Here is a 14,893-nt window from a genome sequence, read left to right on the forward strand (position 1 = left end):
TGATCTGCATTACCCAATGTGAAAGGCCTCTTTGTAAAAAATTTATGCACTTTGAGTTTCAAAATGTGAATTGTTAATTATTTTAATATTTGTTGATAACATTCTTCAAGAGCTGTGGTTTATAAACTAAATCTGGGCTGGAGCTTCTGGTGGTCTGACTTCATGCTGGCTGGTAGGACATGGGGAACCATGGGTTCTTTTCCTCTGACCCACTGATCTGCTGGGAACCAACACTCCCTGAAAAGAGCTCCAAGCCCTACCCTGATTCATGATCTTGTAGCTACTTTCCCTTCAACTTATCCCTTCCTTTCTTCTGCAAGCCTCAAAAAAAAAAAAAAAAAAAACTAAAAAATAGAACCCAGCAGCCAATCCCATGCTTATTTCTACTGAGATCCTACACTGACTGCAGCTCCCAGCTCAGAGCCTGAGCCGTAGGGTCAGATGGGCGCCCAGGCGCTGAGGTGTGATCTACTCGCCCATGCTGCACACCACTGCAGAGGTCATCAGGGTTCAGAGGAGGCCAAGTAGCTCCATTTGTTGTTCAGTCACTAAGTGTGTCCGACTCTTTGTGACCCCATGAACTGCAGCACGCCAGGCTCCCCTGTCCTTACTGTCTCCTGCTCAAACTCATGTCCATTGAGTTGATGATGCCATCCAACCATCTCATCCTCTGTTGTCCCCTTCTCCTCCTGCCCTCAATCTTTCCCAGCATCAGTATCTTTTCCAGTGAATCAGCTCTTCTCATCAGGTGGCCAAAGTATCAGAGCTTCAGCTTCAGCATCAGTCCTTCCAGTGAATATTCAAGGTTGATTTCCTTTTGGATTGACTGGTTTGATCTCCTTGCTGTCCCAGGGCTCTCAAGGGTCTTCTCCAGCACTAGAATTCAAAAGCATCAGTTTTCCGGTGCTTAGCCTTCTTTATGGTCCAACTCTCACATCCAAACACGACTACTGGAAAAGCCATAGCTTTGACAATACAAACTTTTGGATGCAATTGGATGTTGGTTTCTATGGGAGACGTTTGGAAGACAACAGGTCCATGGCTAAATAGGCCTAGGGCCCCTGGTCTAGTCCAACCTCGGCAACTCACAGATAAAGGAATTGAGGTCCAGAGAGGAGAGGGGGTGTCTTCAAGGTCACACAGCTGATTAGGGACCAACCTGAAACTGGCCCATGTTTTCTGATTTCCCGACCAGTGATGTCTCTTCAGTGGGCTCTGCCATCTGTGGTCAGAGCAAGGCCCCCATCTCCTCCTCCTCCTCTTCCAGGGGAAGGAGAAGTTCTTGAGCATTCTGAACAAGTACATGGAGATCCACGGCACCGTGTACTACGAGAGCCAGCGGCCCCCCGAAGTCCCGGCCTTTGTGAAGAACCACGGCCTCTTGCCGCAGCCTGAGTTCCAGCAGCTGCTGCGCAAGGCCAAAGTGAGCCCCACCCCCTCCTCCATCCTTACCCCAGCCCAGCCATAGACGCCCAGGAGGCTGCCCATTCATGCTTGCCACATCTGCCACTGTCGCTCATGCCCCCTTCTACGTGTGGACATGCCCCAGCACGCTCTGCTGCCCTGAACCTCGTGTCCAGGCCTCGGAGCCAGGATTAGAGATAGAGCTACCTATCAGGGAAAGGGAGCTGGATGGGGTTCAGTGATGGGAAAAAGAGTTGGGCTTCCCGCCTGCTGCCCCGTAACACCAGTCCAGCCGACTTCTGGGTCAGGCATGGATCTCAGAGCCACTGAGTGGGTAGAAAGACAGGCCAGGGGCAAAAGGAGGAGCAGCAGCCAGGCTAGAGTTCCATCTGACTGCTTCTGGAAGTTCCTGAACTGTGTCCTTGGAGCATGATCCTGCTGTGGGCCCTGAAGTGTCAGCTGAACCTGAAGGGTCTCCTTCTAGCTGCTAGGTCCTTTCCTAATCTGACCATAGCTCCTTTCCTTAGGCATCTTGGGTATGTGTGGTGTGTATGTATTGGGGTGGAAAGAGGATACCTTTGTGCAGTGAGCAACCCAAACAACCTTACGTGGAAACCCGATTCAGAATCACTTATATCATCTTCCAGGGGCCAACCCTATGAGCACTCCTCTAGTGCAAGTCAGGTGCTGAATGAATGTCTTTTGGGTGAGTGAGTAAAGGTCCTTTGAGGTCAACTGTAGGAGTGGCCTGAAGCCTTGTAAGCTTGGGAACCCTTGCTCTTTCTTTTCCTCTCCAAATCATAGTCTTTGGAGCAGGAAGAGGCCATTGATATTACCTAATTAGACCTCCTCACTTCACAATGGCCAAGGCACACAGCTGGCCTGTGTTCTCTACTGCTCCAGTTGCCTCCTGTGAATGTCCTGACCCCAACCTCACCCCCAGCTTCTCGGGGCTCCTGGGCTGTGATACCCAACCTTCCCTGATCATCATGCCACCTTGGTTCTGCAGCTCTTCATAGGGTTTGGCTTTCCCTATGAGGGCCCTGCCCCGCTGGAGGCCATCGCCAACGGCTGTGTCTTCCTGCAGTCCCGGTTCAGCCCGCCCCACAGCTCCCTCAACCACGAGTTCTTCCGGGGCAAGCCCACCTCCAGAGAGGTGAGTGGGAAGGGCCTGAGCCCACATCCAGGGGCTCTGAGATGGGACCCCAAAGTTCCTGGAAGGAGAAGCATGAAGCCTGGGGTGAAGGAGAGATGGCCCAGATGGGTGGGGGCACCTCCCCTTCACCCAGCCCAGCTTGGCAGCACAGGGAGAAGCTGCCTGTCTCTGTGCCCTGGGTAGGTATTCTCCCAGCATCCCTATGCAGAGAACTTCATTGGCAAGCCCCACGTGTGGACCGTTGACTACAACAACTCAGAGGAGTTTGAAGCAGCCATCCAAGCCATCATGACAACCCAGGTGAGGCTCGGATCCAGTCAGGACCGCCAATATCCTATACTTTGGGTCTTTGCTATAATTGGAAAAAGATGCTCCTCTTGGTGAATTCAGACTTGCAGGCCTGGATTGGCAAATTTGCGCAGGGGCCCCACTCACCAACTTGGATGTGTGTGTGTTTGTCGAGGAAGTGGAGGCGGAAATATGCTTTTGTGCAGTGGGCAGCCTACACAACCTTACATGGCAGCCCTGGATCCAGAATCACTTATTGAGTGTCTTAGGAGGCCAGGTCCTGTTAGCACAAGTTAGGTGCAGGGTGGTTTCCAGGATGAATGTGTGAAGGTTCTTTGGACTCTTGCTGTCCCTGTGGCCTTGGGCAGCACATCTCAGGGCCCACAGATCATCTGCGATCTTGTTAAAAGCGCAGGTTCAGATTCAGCAGGTTGGGTGGGGCTGAAGCCCTGCCTTTCAAACCAGATCTGTGGTATTGGTGGTGGCGCCACCTTTGGGTAGCAAGTGGGTGGAGCATTTGTGTTTCCTCCAGCAAGTAAGTGTTGGTGTGTGTGGGGGGGATGCGCTTGTGTATGGGAGGGGCAGGGAGGGGCTTGTGCAGCTCGCCTCCTCTGCTGGCACCTTTGGCATCTGAGAGCCCCCTGTGTGCTCTCATGGTCCCTGTATATAGAGAAGAGGTCAGACTGTGTGAACGGGGTGGGGGTGGGGGCTTTCTGCTCGCCACAGGCCCTCTGGACCCACTTCTTGCAGTAGCTCAGACTCCAGGCTGAGCCAAAATAACCATTCCTGCTGGGTCCTCTTCCCTGCCCAATACCATGTTGTTCGTTCATTGCGTGTGCCGTCCCTGGGGGGATGTGCGGCTCAGGGTAAGCTTGTGGCAGAGTCAGAGAGCATGTGGAGCAGGGGCTCTACAAGGGAGAGCCATGCCCAGGAGGACGCCCAGCTGCCCGGGGAGCTGGGGGCTCTGCTAGGCTCGGGACAGAGGCCAGCAGGCATAGATCCCCCTATGGTCTTAAATGCTTAGCTCTGGGTCCAGAGTTCTGCCTGGTTGTCCTGACTATAGGCAGGTTTGTGTTTGTTTTTTCCTTTTTTGGGGGGGCCACACCATGTGGCTTGTGGGATCTTAGTTCTCTAAACAAGAATTGAATCCCATGTCCTAACCATTGGACTGCCAGGTTGGCATTTTTTTAACACCCTCCTGCATCCCATGGATCAGTCCCCTCCCACTCAGCCCTCTCCCCACTTAGCCCACCCTCTCAGCAAATGGCCCCAGAGAGTCCCTGCCTCCCGCACCCGCTCCCTGCCTCTACCCACTACACCCTCGTCCTTCCCTCCTGAGCGGCTGTGATTGTTTCTTTAGAGAAGGTGCCCAGGAAACTGCCATGTTACAGCCTAGGTACACCTCCAGTTGTAGTGGACGTGGCCAGGTTGACCTGGAAGTGGCTGAACTTTGGGACCCTCCCTCAGTGGTGCGGGGAGAGCCCTCTGCCCCTTCTGAAGCATCCACTTAAGCAAATCCTCCTCTGTGGGGAGCTCCTCCAAGTCACAGACTGAGACTGGGTTCTTCCAGGAGCTGACCCCAGACAGGGATTTGACGACAAGTAGTTTATTTGGGGGGTGATCCCAAGAAGGAAGGTTCTAGAGGGACAGTGAGTCAGGGTGTGTTATGGAGGTTACCCCTGCCTGCAGGCACCTGGTGTCCAATGCTAGCGGGGACCTCTGAGAGGTGGGGTACTCAGATCCCGAATTGTCCTACCTGAGAAATGAGGAAATCGAGGTGTTCCTCCCCCAGCTCCATCCATCGCTGGATGGGTGAGGGGTGGGGGAGGGGGTCAGCTCTCAACACTGGGCTGAAGAGGTACCTCCATGGAAGGTATGGGGGAGGGTGCTGTGGGATGCTATCCTGGAGGAAACCACCACCCCCTTCCCGTTCCCTCTGCCCACCCCTTGCCAAATCAGTCATCCGAGGCTTCCACCTGGAGGTGGGGACAGAGGCAGGGGTGAGAGGGGGACCTCCGAAGGCTTTTGTCCACCTCCAGGCCAGAGGCCTGGCCCCACCTCCAGAATCCCTCCCTCGAGAGAAACTCAGTGAGATCCCAGCCCTGTGGAGATGGTGTTCCCAGCTGCAGAATAAAAATGGGGTGGGGGTGGTCTGTGCGTGTGAGCCCGTTCATCTATTCACACATTATTTCTGGTTGGACACACAAGAAACTGATAACGTGGCTGCCCCCGGGCGGGGTCTGGGCATCTGGGGTCAGAGGAAAACTTCCTTTGCCTTGTTTTCTCTTGATTTTTTAAAAACATGAACATCTGTTTAATTGTGTTAATTATTAATTAAAAATCACAAGAACGTAAGGGTCCGGGAACTAAGGTATTGCAGATTCACCAGGCTGACTCTTGCAGCTGGACTCCAAACCAGCCCGAGGCCCCTCTGCTTTTAACCACCCCCACTCCTACCCCACCTCCCAGTTAGCCTGGAAGGTGTTTAAAAGGCAGACTCTTGGGCCTGTCCCCGGCTTCTGATTTCAAAGGACAGGTGTGGCTTGGAGTCTGCGTTTTACTTTTTTTTTTTTAATTTATTTTAATTGGAGGCTAATTACTTTACAATATTGTGGTAGTTTTTGCCATTCATTGACATGAATCAGCCACGGGTGTACATGTGTCCCCCATCCGGAACCCCCCTCCTACCTCCCTCCCCATCCCACCTCTGTGGGTTGTCCCAGAGCACCAGCTTTGAGTGCCCTGTTTCCTGCATCGAACTTGGACTAGAGTCTGCGTTCTAAACAAGCCCCCTGGGTAAATCTGATCATCCTAGTTTAAAAAACAGAGATAGCTGGCAGGAGCTCAGAGAGCGAACGAGGGCCGCCATCAGGGGACACAGCTTCTTCGAGTCGTGGGCCTTTTGCGGGGAGAGGGAAGGGGAGGGGCCGAGAGGGACCTGAGGCATCAGCCCGGCGGCCCCCACCCTTTGCCTGCCACCACCCCCACAACAGGCAGCGAGGAGGCTCCAGGTGGGGGCTCTTTTCAGGCCTCTCAGCCTCACTGGGTTTGCCCTTCAAGCATCTCTCTGTCCAGGGTGAGGCCATTCGAGGTGAGGGGAGGGAGAGGAGGGACAGGGAGGTGGGGGGAGGGACGCCCGCTTTCTCCCCGCCCGCCGTTCTCATTATCACAGGCCGGTAATTCCAGCAGGACCAGCACCTGCCATTCTGTGAGACGGATCACTGTGCACACCTGTAATTAGACCTAATGGGGGTAATTTCCAGGCAGGCTGGCTCGTCCGGTGGGAGATTCACGGCAGGTGGGACGTGGCTGCTCTGAAATGTTCCCTCATTCAGGGGGTGCCCGGCTTTGAATCACCGCGTGATAGGCTTCAAACCACGAGGGGGATAACTCGGTGGCTGCTGCTAGAGCAGGCAGTGACATTTGGAGGGGAAGTCTCTTCTCCGGGGGGTTTATTTATAACCAGGACTTGAAGCCTTGTACCCGAGGCAACTGGGGACCTGCTAGAGCAGCAGCTGGCGGCTGGGGCCTCGGGGGCCAGCAGCTCGGGCTGGGACTGACCGTGCAGAGCTCAGGGCTGAAAAGCTGTGCTGGTCGATGGACTGTGAAGGATGTGGCTGGGTGTGGACCCGGGGAATTCTCTGGGACCCCGGAACTGCCCCTGGATTAAGGACACCGGCTCACAGTGCAGGTGAAGTGAGGACTGGGGCAAGGTCAGATGGGAGGGGTCTTGTCCTGAGACTCGGTCCTGGTGGCGGCTGCCGCTTCTCAAGACCCTCCTCAGCTTGATGTCAGGCATATCCCCCTGGCCAGAGGGCTCAGGATGGGCCTGTAGCCCCTCGAGGTGGGGTCTCCTGGAGGCAGGATTGGGCTCTGACTCCACCCACCTCTGATGATGAGGAAGGGCGGGTGCAGGGGGAGTGTGGCCTCGAGCAGACCTGCAGGATTTCACTACCAGGGCTGAAGCTACCTGATTCCTGGTGCTGCTGGCTGGAAAATGGCATTAACAGGAGGTGGGCTGGCTGGGTGTGGTGCCAACACATACACACACACACACACACACGTGGGGAGTTGGGCATGGGTGTTGAAGGCTAAAACATCTTTCTCTGAGTCTGAGATGGACTGTCTCCCATGTCAGCCTGATCTTGCCTCCTGCCCACCTGGCCGATCTTTCCTCCGGGCTGGCTGTGTGCTGGGCCCCCGGGGGGTTGGTGTGAACAGGGCAGGGGTGGCCAGGCAGGAAGAGTGGAGGAGAGGTGCGGGTCCCCACTCCCAGGAGGCAGGTCCCTCATCGCTTCCTCCCTTTGTTCCCTTCACTGCTCGGGCCCCAGCTGCCTAATCCATCTGCTCCCATCAGCCCCAGTGTGCGCTGCTCTGTAACTTTGATATTTAGATGGACGGTGTGTGGCCTCTGTTTGGGGCACCTAGTTCATAGAGCTCCCAGGTGCCTGATCTGGGCAGGAAGCTTCACAAATGTGATCTCATTCCATCAGGCTGAGAGATGCTCTGGGTTCCTTTGCGTGAACCTTCCGCATCTTGGGCAGGACACAGGCAGAGCCGGGATGCTTTTCCATTCTACGACTACTTCCCCAGTGACGACTGGGTACCAGGCAGTGGGTGAGGCATCAGGGATTCAATGGTGAACAAGTCATGGTCCCAGAGTGCATGGGGCTCCTAACCTGAGGGAGACAAGGGACACATCAGAAATGATAACACAGGAGCCAGTTCTACACTGGGGAGGTCTGGGGTGAGGGCCAAGGAAAGTGGTCTTTTAACAGGAGTTAAACAGGAGGTGTTACTCTGGGTCTGCTTCCTGGAGGAGGTGACATCTAAGCTATGCTGTGCTTGATCACTGTCGTGTCTGACTCTTGGTGACCCCATGGCCTGTAGCCCCCCAGGCTCCTCTGTCTGTGGGGATTCTCCAGGCAAGAATACTGAAGTGGGTTGCCATGCCCTCCTTCAGGGGACCTTCCCACCCCAGGGATCGAACCCAGGTCTCCCGCATTGTGGGCAGATTCTTTACTAACTGAGCCACCAGGGAAGCCCAAGAATACTGGAGTGGGTAGCCTATCCCTTCTCCAGGGGAACTTTTTGACCCAAGAATCAAACTGGGGTCTCCTGTGTTGTAGGCGGATTCTATACCAGCTGAACTGAGCAACTAGGGAAGCAAAGAATACTAGCGAAGGTTGCCATTTCCTCCTCCAGATGAATTTCCTGACCCAGGGATTGAACTCATGTCTCCTGTCAGTGGATTCTTTACCCCTGAGCCACCTGGGAAGGGGAAGATGAATCCAGGGTTTGGCTCGGAAAGAGCAGACATCACAGCCCAAGTGGAGATAGAACAATGAGCTTTAGGGAAAGAGGGAAAACTTGGTATAGCTGGAAAGGAGCCAAGGAGAGATGAGCTGTCCTGAGTCCCTGGGGGCCACTGTGGGGGGCATTGGGGAGCAGGCATCTGAGTGGATGGAGTGGTCGGCTAGCTGGGTGCAGGATGCCTGAGCCCCCAGATCTCTGCTCCCAGAGCCAAGCGGCCAGGTCTGGGGAGCCCCAGGGTTTCTCCTGACCCATGTGTCTGCCTGTCTCTCCCACAGGTGGACCCCTACCTGCCCTACGAGTACACGTGTGAGGGGATGCTGGAGCGAATCCACGCCTACATCCAGCACCAGGTGTGTGGGTCCCCCACTCTCGGTCTCTGGGGTGGGGCGGCTCCAGAGTCTGAGGACCCACCTCTGCCCGGGGTGCAGGGTGCTTTAGCCCCCCCGTCTTTCTCCAGCCTGTTTCCTTCCCTGTGGAGGGTGGAGATGGACTGTTGAGGGGCCAGCAGTACTGCTCAGAGACCAGGCCTGGAGCGCCCCTCTCCTGGACCCCCAGCTCTCGCATCCAAGCCTCCATATCATAGCACGGAAATGCAAAGTCTCTTATTTTTCATTTTATTATAAAGCTGCTTAAAAGTTTGGTAGCAAGTGAGGGGGAAGTCGGGAGTAGGTTGAGTTGGCGGGAGAGAGGTGCCCCATTTTTCCTCCAAACTCTGCTTTCCTCCCGGCAGGACTTTTGTGCAGCCCCAGGTCCTGCCCCACCTGGGACCCGAGCCCCGCAGAGCCCCTTCATCCTGGCTCCCAACGCCACCCACCTTGAATGGGCCCGCAACGCCAGCTTGGCCCCGGGGGCCTGGCCTCCAGCGCACTCCCTCCGGGCCTGGCTGGCTGCTGCGGGGACGGCCTGCACGGACGCCTGCTTGGACCACGGGCTGATCTGCGAGCCCTCTTTCTTCCCTTTCCTCAACAGCCAGGACGCCTTCCAGAAGTGAGTGAGCCCCCTGCCTGACCCGGCCCAGCTGACTTCACCTGTAGCCCCTCACTCCCTTGACTGCCTTGCCCCCTGGCCTGCCAGCAAGGGTGAGGGGGACTCAGTGCTTCCCAGAGAGGAAGGATCTGGAAGGGACCTTCCAGGCAGGTTTCCACATTGCAGCTCTACACCCCTGCCCAGGCTGTCTGGGCATCTTCTAGGTCCAGGCTGCAGAAACTGCCCGATTTCTCCTGATGTATCAGCCTGTGGCCCTGCCCTCCTGCCCACTGTCAGGAGCTGCCCACCCCAGCGTTTATCCCAGCGCCTCCTAGAAACATCCCTGGGTCCAGAACGGGTGGGCCGGGGTGGGGGGAATGGGCAGTGCCCACTGAGTGACCGCCTCCGGTGGTGCCCACCCAGGCTGCAGGTGCCCTGCGACGGCATTGAGTCAGAGATGAACCACCTGTACCCGGCCTTCGCCCAGCCCGGCCAGGAGTGCTTCCTGCAGAAGGAACCTCTGCTCTTCAGCTGTGCCGGCTCCAGCACGAAATATCGGCGGCTCTGCCCCTGCCGAGACTTCCGCAAGGGCCAGGTGGCCTTGTGCCAGGACTGTCTGTGAGGGTGACCGCCCGGCTGGCCCTCCCCACTGCAGGAGAAAGCACCAGCAGATTCCGAGCTCCAGTGACCCTCCCTCCCCTCGACGCCCCCGAACTGAAGCCTTCTTCCTTGACCGGGACATGGGCAGGGCAGATTGGTGTGTAGGTCTAGGGAGGGGGGAGACTCTGCCAAGCACCTGGTGCCCACCCCAGGCAGGCTCCTCATGCTCCTCCCAGGGGCGCATGGCAGCACAGTGGCCAAACAGCTGGAGGTTGGTACAAGGGTCCCACTGAGTGGCCCAGGAGCAGGTGGTCAGAGGTCCCTTGCTCTGTGCAAGACCAGATCTGAGCCAGATGGAGAGAGGGCTCTTGTCCTTCTTGGGACCAGGAGGGGCCCTCTGGGTATACGACAGAGGAAGCGGGGTGATACTTGCTTGATGGCCCATTGAACGGTCCACAGAGTGGGGAGTGATGTGTGAGGGGTCAACCTTGTCCCTCTGGAGCTGTTTGCAATGTGGGCAGAAAGGGTGGGGGGCCTGAGGGAAGGCCAGGCTGGGGGACCCTGTTGAGGCCTCCTATTAGCTTTCCCAAATTCCCTCTCCCTTCCACCCTTGGGGACTATGGTCGGAGGCTGCAGGGACCACCTGGACCTTGGGTTGAATTGTCTCCCTTTTGCTTGTTCCAACTCTCTTCACTTTGGGCATTTTCTGAAACCTCCCCCAGCATGACTGTGACTCCAGACCGTGGACTTGCTTCCAAAGCCTCAGGCCCTGCCCCACCCCCAGGCATCTTTCACAGGCTTGGGATGGACCTTCAGCCCCACCCACAGCACACCTGGCCTATTTCCTGGCTCCCTAGGCCTGCTACCCGCTGTGCCCTCCCACCCCATCAGTGCTGCATCTGCGTCCCTACCTCCAGCTTCCTCCAGCCTCACACCTCCTCTGGATCCAGCTGTCCGTCCATCTTTGTGTGGCATGCCTTCCCCTTCAGCCTGAGCCCAGAGCCCTGCTTGAGGAAAAAGACCAGGACTTCAGACACACTGCCACCCAACCCCAGTTGGTTTTTAATCCCACTCCCTTTCTGGCAACCTGCCCCACCCACCTAGGCCTGCCCCTCCACCCTTTTGGGGAAGCAGCCACAGGACCCTGAGTCCAGAGAGGGGGGACTAGCCCCGCTGTGGGCCTGAGGCTGGACCCCTCCCATCAGAGAGCCCTCTCGGTCGGGGTGGCCCCTGTGGCCACAGAAACTCAGTAGTCACCAAGGACCTGACCTGTCGGGGGAAAGCAATAGAGATACTCTTTTCTCTCTCTTTTTTTAAAGATTTATTTCTTGAAATAATAAATATTTTATTGGGATGTGAGGTGCAGAGGAGGAGTTGTGCTATTTCTCATCTTTTTCCTGGTATGCCCAGGCCTGGAGGAGGAGTGGGATGTGAACACCCAGGGTTGGGGGCAGATATCTGGGGCCCGTGGGCCCCTCTTCCACATTGTCACTCCATCTACAAGGTTGGTGCTATGTCAGGTTGCTCAGAGGAAATCCCTGCAGGTGTCAGAAGTCCATGGGCCCTTCTGACCACCCCAACACTGTGACTTTAGGGACCCTGCTTGACCAGCAGGCTGTACCCGGTTCTGCCCACCTGGGTCTGGCCTCTGCTGGCTGTGCTTGCTGTGAGGTCAAAGGACAGAAATGCATTTTTATGAGAATCTCTGAGCTGGATCGTGATAAGATGACTGACTAGGGGAGGGAGGTCAGGACAGCAGAGGAAAAAGATGAGTTCATCTCCCAATGAACACATCAAAAATACATGTACACGTGGAACAATTCTCACAGAAAACCAGCTGAAAGCTGGCAGAAGATCCTTCACAACCAAAGCTGCAAGAAAGAACCCCATGTAACCGGGTAGGACGGGAAAAAAAAAAGCAGGATGGAATCTGCACCCCTGGGAGGGAGCTGTGAAAAAGGAAAGGGTCCCTCATCCTGGGAACCCCCTTTGCCATTTGGGAGGCCTGCTGGGCAGACAGGGAGGTGGAATGGCCTGGTGTTTGCTCAAGAGGACTGTGAAGGTACTGCCTTGCTGCCAGGCAGGGCAGAGGGAGACCAGCACTGACAGCTGTCACATCGCTGTACTTCCCAGCCTGAAACACGCTCCTGCCAGTATGTACAGGGTGTGCAGTAGATGGGGTTTCAGCTGACGGACCCAGGGAGAAGGCTCGTTTTAGCTGTGCAGAAACAGCCCAAAGGGCCTAGAATGTCGTCTAGGCCACCTCTGTTAACGCGTATAAGATGGGCCATGAGTCTGCCACAGGACCCTCCGCTGTCAGTTGGCTCAGGCAGCGCATGGCTACAGTGGCCATGGGCTTTGTGAGAGTATACACTGCAGGGGCAGGGCTGACATCTGAGCCAGTTATCAGTGTTCCCTCAGCAGAGGCGAGTCCAGGGTGGGTCCAGCAGCAGCAGACTTTGTTGGTACGCACACTGGGTGGTGGCGTCACAGAATTGCATGTCCCCTGTTGACAGCCCCTGGGGAGGAATACACAAGGGTTTCTTTCCCAGCAGGAGCACTCCACTCCTGCCTACCTCACACTGAAGCTTAAAGCCAGATCTGGGGTTTTTTACTCCAACGACTGGGGAGCAGACCCTGCCCCCAACAGGGCTGTGAAAACCACAGAGCAAAGAGGCTGCCCTACCCAACATCCAGTGTAGGCTCTGGTCTCCCCAACACCAAACACACTCCCCATCAAGAGGACAATGGCCAGCACACCCTGAGGAAAGACATAGCAGGCACCCACACCAAAAACAGCCCTCACACCAAAAACATTGGATTCACACAGTTTACACAGGGTCACCAGAGAGCAAAAACATACAAAAGAATCACCAAAAACTAGAAAGAAAGAACTCAAGCCCAGTACAAGAGAAAACCATCAGGACACTAAAGAAAAAGAATAAAGAAGAACTATGAAATCAACTAGAAAACAAGGTTTAAAATGGCAACAAATACACACTTGTCGATAACTATTTTAAATGTCAATGGACTAAATGCTCTCAAAAGACATAACATGGGGACTTCCCTGGTGGGCCAGTGGTTAAGAATCTGCCTGCCAGGGCAGGGAACACGGGTTTGATCCCTGATATAGGAAGATCCCGCACGCTGCAAGGCAACTGAGCCTGTGCAGCAACTACTGAGCCCGAGCATCAAAACCACTGAAGTCCTTATGCCCTAGAGCCTGTGTTCTGCAAGAAGAGAAGCCACCGCAGTGAGAAGCCTCCACACCACAATGAAGACCTGGCCCTGCAAGCAGCAACAAAGACCCAGCACAACCATAAATAAATAACTTTCTTCCTGTTCAAGTGCTCATGGAATATTCTCTAGGATAGGCCACAAGGTATAACACAAAATAAGCCTCAACAAATTTAAGAGAATAGGAATTATTTCAAGCATCTTTTCTGACCACAATTGTATGAAACTGGAAATCAACCACTGAAAGAAAAAGGAGAGAGAAAAAGATTACATGGAGACTAAGCAACATGCTACTAAAAAATAATGGGCTGATGATGAAATCAAAGAGGAAATCAGAAAATACTTCGAGACAAATGACAATGGAAACAAAAATCTATGGGATGCAACTAAAGGAGTTCTAAGAGGAGCTTTCATAGAGATACAGGCCTCCCTCAAGAAACAAGAAAAATCTCAAATAAACAACCTAATCTACCACCTAAAAGAACTTAGAAAAAGAAGAACAAAAACCCCAAAGTCAGCAGAATGAAAGAAATGATAAAAATTAGAGAGTAAATAAATGAAATAGAGATTTTTAAAAAAGCAAACAGAAGATCAGTTCAGTTCAGTTGCTCAGTTGTGTCCAGCTCTTTGCGACCCCATGAACTGCAGCACGCCAGGTCTCCCACACCAACTCCCGGAGTCCACCCAAACCCATATCCATTGAGTCAGTGATGCCATCTAGCCATCTCATCCTCTGTCGTCCCCTTCTCCTCCTGCCTTCAATCTTTCCCAGCATCAGGGTCTTTTCAAATGAGTCAGTTCTTCGCATCAGGTGGCCAAAGTACTGGAGTTTCAGCTTCAACATCAGTCCTTCCAATGAACACCCAGGACTGATCTCCTTTAGGATGGATTGTTTGGATCTCCTTGCATTCCAAGGGACTCTCAAGAGTCTTCTCCAACACCACAGTTCAAAAGCATCAATTCTTTGGTGCTCAGCTTTCTTCACAGTCCAACTCTCACATCCATACATGACTACTGGAAAAACCATAGCCTTGACTAGACGGACAGAAGATCAATAAGGTTTCTTTGAAAGGATAAAAAAAATCGATGACGTTCTAGCCAGGTTCAGCAACAAGAAAACAGAGAGAACCCAAATAAACAAAATAAGAAATGAAAGAGGAGAAATGACAACTGATCTTGCAGAAATAAAATCATAAGAAAACACTATAAACATTTATATGTCAACAAATTGGACAACCTAGAAGAAATGGGCAACTTTCTAAAAACGTACAGCCTGACAAAATTAAGTCAAAAAGAAACAGATAATTTGAACAGACCGACCTCTAGAAGTGAAATAGAATCTGTAATTTAATAAAACAAAAAAATCCCTGTAAACAAAAGTCCAGGACCAGATGGTTTCACTGGAGAATTCTAAAAAACATACAAAGAACTTACACCAATCCTCAAACTATTCCAAAAGACTGATGAGGAGGGAACACTCCCAAAGTCATTCTATGAAACCACCATCACCCTAATACCAAAACCAGACAAAAACACTAGAAAAGAAAATTATAGGCCAATATCTTTGATGGATATAGGTGCAAAACTCCTCGACAAAATATTAGCAAATGAATCCAACGATATATAAAAAGGATCCCACACCATGATCAAGTGGGCTTCATTCGAGTTGCAAGGATGATTCAACATACACAAATGTGATATACCACATCAATAAGATACAAAATCCACAGTCATCTCATTAGATGTGGTGTATATGATGTCACTTACATGTGTTTAAAAATAATAAAAATGAATTTGTTTACAAAATTGAAAGAGACAAAACAAATTTACGGTTACCAACGGGGAAAGAGAAATTAGGGGAGAGAGAAATTAGGAAGATGAAGTTAACAGATACACACTGCTACCCAGATGGTACTAGTGGTAAAG

The 14,893-nt window shown here is 53.4% G+C and overlaps 1 protein-coding gene across 2 annotated transcripts in view; it reads left to right on the plus strand.

Moving 5' to 3' along the window:
• MGAT5B (alpha-1,6-mannosylglycoprotein 6-beta-N-acetylglucosaminyltransferase B) overlaps positions 1–11,038 on the plus strand; it is a 67,080-nt gene extending 56,042 nt beyond the window's left edge. For both annotated transcript variants that reach the window (XM_070389140.1, XM_070389141.1), the window contains 6 exons: positions 1,268–1,423; positions 2,414–2,560; positions 2,744–2,860; positions 8,440–8,514; positions 8,895–9,151; positions 9,554–11,038. In XM_070389140.1, coding sequence (XP_070245241.1) covers positions 1,268–1,423; positions 2,414–2,560; positions 2,744–2,860; positions 8,440–8,514; positions 8,895–9,151; positions 9,554–9,752 — 951 coding nt within the window. In that variant the 3' untranslated portion in view covers positions 9,753–11,038. The remainder of the gene's footprint in view (positions 1–1,267; positions 1,424–2,413; positions 2,561–2,743; positions 2,861–8,439; positions 8,515–8,894; positions 9,152–9,553) is intronic.
• The last annotated feature ends 3,855 nt before the right edge of the window (positions 11,039–14,893 follow it).

Source organism: Bos mutus, chromosome 19 (genome assembly GCF_027580195.1).
Source record: "Bos mutus isolate GX-2022 chromosome 19, NWIPB_WYAK_1.1, whole genome shotgun sequence".
Taxonomy (NCBI): Eukaryota; Metazoa; Chordata; class Mammalia; order Artiodactyla; family Bovidae; genus Bos; species Bos mutus.